This window comes from Sciurus vulgaris, assembly GCF_902686455.1.
Source record: "Sciurus vulgaris genome assembly, chromosome: 3".
Lineage (NCBI taxonomy): Eukaryota > Metazoa > Chordata > Mammalia > Rodentia > Sciuridae > Sciurus > Sciurus vulgaris.
In genome coordinates this window covers 169,950,142-169,954,124 of record NC_136463.1, presented here as the reverse complement: position 1 = coordinate 169,954,124, position 3,983 = coordinate 169,950,142, and the positions used below count along the sequence as shown (strand labels likewise).

At 46.9% G+C, this 3,983-nt stretch overlaps 1 protein-coding gene across 1 annotated transcript; it reads right to left on the bottom strand.

The window, feature by feature from the left end:
• Positions 1–2,339: 2,339 nt before the first annotated feature.
• Positions 2,340–3,280, bottom strand: LOC306656708 (BTB/POZ domain-containing protein KCTD5-like; the record flags this gene model as incomplete). Its single annotated transcript, XM_079132228.1, has 2 exons — positions 2,340–2,903; positions 3,029–3,280. The coding sequence occupies 2 exons, from the start codon at positions 3,278–3,280 to the stop codon at positions 2,451–2,453; spliced, it is 705 nt and encodes a 234-aa protein (XP_078988354.1). The 3' UTR covers positions 2,340–2,450.
• Between the last annotated feature and the right edge of the window lie 703 nt (positions 3,281–3,983).

Sequence of the window (3,983 nt, the reverse complement as noted above, 5' to 3'; positions counted from 1 at the left end):
AAATACCCAATTAAAAGTGGGCAATAGATCTAAATAGACATTTCTCAAAAGAGAACATCGGAATGGCTGACAGGGAAGGAAAAATGCTCAACATCACCTGTCATGGCAGAATTGCAAATCAAAACCAGAGTGGGATATTACCTCACTCCAGTTAGAACAGCAATTAGTGGAAAGACAAAAAGATGGTAAGTGTGGGCGAGGATCTGGAGAAAAGGGAACACTGGCACCCGGGCTGCTGATGGGAATGTAAATTAGGGTAGTCTTCATGGAAACAGCATGGCAGTTCCTGGAAAAATTAAAAATAGGACTTCCATATGAGCCAGGAAGCCCATTATGGGGACGTTATGGAAAGGCAGTGAAATAGCATGTTTCTTTTTAATCTTTAAAAAAAATGTAAAACATTTTCACAGACTGCATTTGATTCATTATACCCAAATGGGGTACATTTTTCATTTCTATGGTTGTACACAATGTAGATTCATACCATTCATGTAATCATACATGTACATAGGGTAATGATGTCTGTCTCATTCCACCATCTTTCATACCCCCCCACGTCCCTCTACATAATCTGAAGTTCCTCCATTCTTTTCTAACCCCCAACCCCTCAACCCCCATTATATATCATCATCCACTTATCAGGAAAAACATTTAGTCTTTTGTTTTTGGGGATTGGCTTATTTCACTTAGCATGATATTCTCCAATTCCATCAGTTTTTCTTTTTCTTTTTTTTTTCATTCATAAATACACAATTTTATTTGCTATTTTCAGGGGAAACTTAGGCATTAAATGGTAAGCTGATAAAATACGGATACCTAAAAAAGTACAAAAGTATAAATATCCCCTTAGAATAAATTTTAGTGAATTAAGTCTTAATATCTTTAAATTAAAAACAAACAAACAAAAGAACAAAAACAACCCACAAACCTATCTATTATGTCAATGTCAAAATCAAAAAATGCTAAGTGCCCAGCTGCTCCCCAGGGCCAACGCAGGGACACCTTCCTTTGGAGCTCTGCTGGGGAGGACCAGGTCAGCCAGTGGCTAAATCTGCCCTATAGAAAGGTTTTTATAAATCGTTTAAGCTGAACTTTTAACAACATACAAGAGGCCTTATGAAAGGAGGAGGTAAATCCTAGATGCTGGAGAACTTGGTTAATCAGGTTATTGGCAAAGAAGAAAAAAAGAGGACCTAGGCAAGAAATTTCTGGAGGCATTGACATGAGACACTGTCAGAGCCTCTGACCTCACATAGGCAACTCCAGTGGTCAGTCTGCACAGCTCCCCTGGGAAGCAGAGATCAAGAGGCAGAGCTTGCTCAGTGGGGCCAGGCCCCTGCCCCAGCTGAGGAGTCTGAGCCCACAGTGGGCAGTCTCTACAGGAATCCCAGCAGCCCCAGTGGTACACTGGCTGGGCAAAGCCCACACAGGTTCTGCCAATTCTCAAATGCTCCAGAAATATCAGAAAGAAGAACTGCATAGTTATACAGAGAAAACAGAGCCAGAAAGAGACATATGATGCACTGTAAACATCCCGAATCTTCAATGTGACCCGGAGTGTCAGTTCCAGAAGCCAGGGGACAGGCCTTCGCCCAGCCTCCATCCCAGGTGCAACAAAGGCACTGGTGGGCACCAGCTCCCGATGAGCCCACAGGTGGGACTAATGAGGCAAAACTTGTAGCTCCCATTAAACGATTTAACAGATCCATCTAAAACATAGCAACACCAAAGAGTATAAACACTGGGTAATCTATCCACACTTAAATAAAGGGATACAAAGTTCTCTTGCCTGGAAAATACAAATCGAGAAGCCTTAGACTGTCCTGGCTGTGGAGGCTGGGAGAGCCTGGCTCTGAAGGAGGCCAGTCCTCAGGGCAGGCGCCCAGGAAGTAGTGATGATGAGGAGGCCACCATTGTCAGGAGTCTTCGCCGAGGTTGAGAGACTGTTGACTGATCACGCCGGAGGCAAAGCAACCTCCCTGATCCAAGGACGACATCCAGGTGCTCAAGCAGGCACCTGGCATACGGACCTGAGCCACGGTGTGCTGGACAATCCACACAGCTGCTGTCCCTTCCTCCTGGCGAGGCCTGAGCTGCTCTCGCAGACTGTGAATGTAGCACCAAGGGCCCTGCCCTTCAAATGATCTTCAGGACTGCACGGGCTAGTTGGGAGCACCCTGCCTCAGTCCCATGCAGCACTTGGAAAGAACAGAGCAGGCCCCCAGAGATAGCCCACCTGGCCTCTGTGCCTCTTCCTTGTGGGGATGCCCAGCTTCAGACAGCTGGGCCATCTTTCACCACCCACCTCTGAAGCAAAAAAGGATCCACACCCAGATCTCTAGAGAAATGATCAAAAGCAGGTTTCTTCTCACAGACATACTTCCTGGACACGGCGGTTCACTGTATCTTGGGAAAAGGTAAATCATTTCTTCGGCTGTCAGTACTGCATCTCACATCCTTGAGCCCCGTTCTTGCAAAATCTTGGCTTTTTCGCTGGGCTCACTGGTTGTGCCATATGAGGTGTTGTGCAGCTCCTTAGAAACCACACAGAGGAACTCGGCCTGGTCTTCGTTCCCATAGTTGTAAGAGGAGCCGATGCTGACCAGCTGCTCAAACTTCCAGCCATCAGACATAGTAGACACCATCTGTGTGAGCTCCTCCTCCTGACACTGCAATACACGGTACACGTGCTTCACAGGCACCTGTGAGGTTTTGCTGTCTCGTTCTCTAATTTTGCCCTTTACAAGTTTTATTAGTGAGGTGATGTTGTAAAATTCTGCTTCTTCCAATACTCCTTCCTCAGCGAGGTCTTTGTTAATGACCAGCTTCCCATGTCTCAAGTAGTTCAACACAGGTCCAAAGTAGGTGGGGTCTCTGTCAATTAAATAGGCACCCGTTTCATCGTGCAACCAGTAGTTTTCTCCAGGCTTGGCTCAGCTGCAGAGATAGAACCCTCCTTGATCCTCCTCCATCCAGGTGGCTTCCAACCAAAAAGTATTTGCTATTCTCTTTACTTCCTAAAGTATATCTTGTTCGAGTCCAGGTCGGGGTCGGCCTGGCACAAGCGGTACAGGAAGGACTTCGGGTCCCGGCACAGCGTCTGCCGGGTGGTGAGGAAGTAGGTGCCGCCGACGTTGAGCCGGACCCACTTGGACACGCCGCCGGGGCGCTGGGCCAGTGCGCCGAGCCCCGCGCTGCAGCGGCGGCACAGGCCGCCCCCTAGTCCCGCCCCGAGGCCGCCTGGTGCAGGAGGCATCAGGTCGAAGACATTCTCCGCCATGATCTCAGCAAGCCCCGCCACCTCCATCAGTTTTTCTGTGAGTGCCATAATATTATTCTTTTTTATGGCTGAATAATATTCCATTGTGTATATATACCACAGTTTCTTTATCCATTCATCTGTCGAAGGGCATCTAGTTTGGTTCCACATGTTGAAGAGACATCTGTGCTCACAAGAGAACAGCAGTAGTATTCCCCATAGCTGAGAAATGGAAGCAATGTTATGTGTCCAGCAGTGGATGAATGGATAAAGAAAATGTGATACATATTCATCCTGGAATACTACTTAACCCAAAGAAGAGTGAAATCCTATCATTTGTGACAAGATGGGTAACACTGGAAGACTTGATGTCACATCATGAAACAAGCCAGGCACTGAAAGACGGAGACCGCAAGGTCCTGCTCGCTAGTGTGGAATGTGAAGAGGTTGATCTCATAGAAATGGAGTGTAGCATCATGGTTACCAGAGGCTGGAGAGTTAGTGGAAGGGGCAGAGGAGGCAGAGGTTGGTCAGTGGGAACGTCTAGTAAGACAGTACCATAAAGGACTTCTGGAGTGCTATTGTATGTAACAGTGACTGTAGATAAAGATTGTGTCCTGTGTATTCCAAAAAAGCAGGAGAAAGGTTTTTGAATGTGTTCACTACAAATGATACATGGCTGGGCATGGTGCCACATCCCTGTAATCCTAGTGACTTGGGAGGC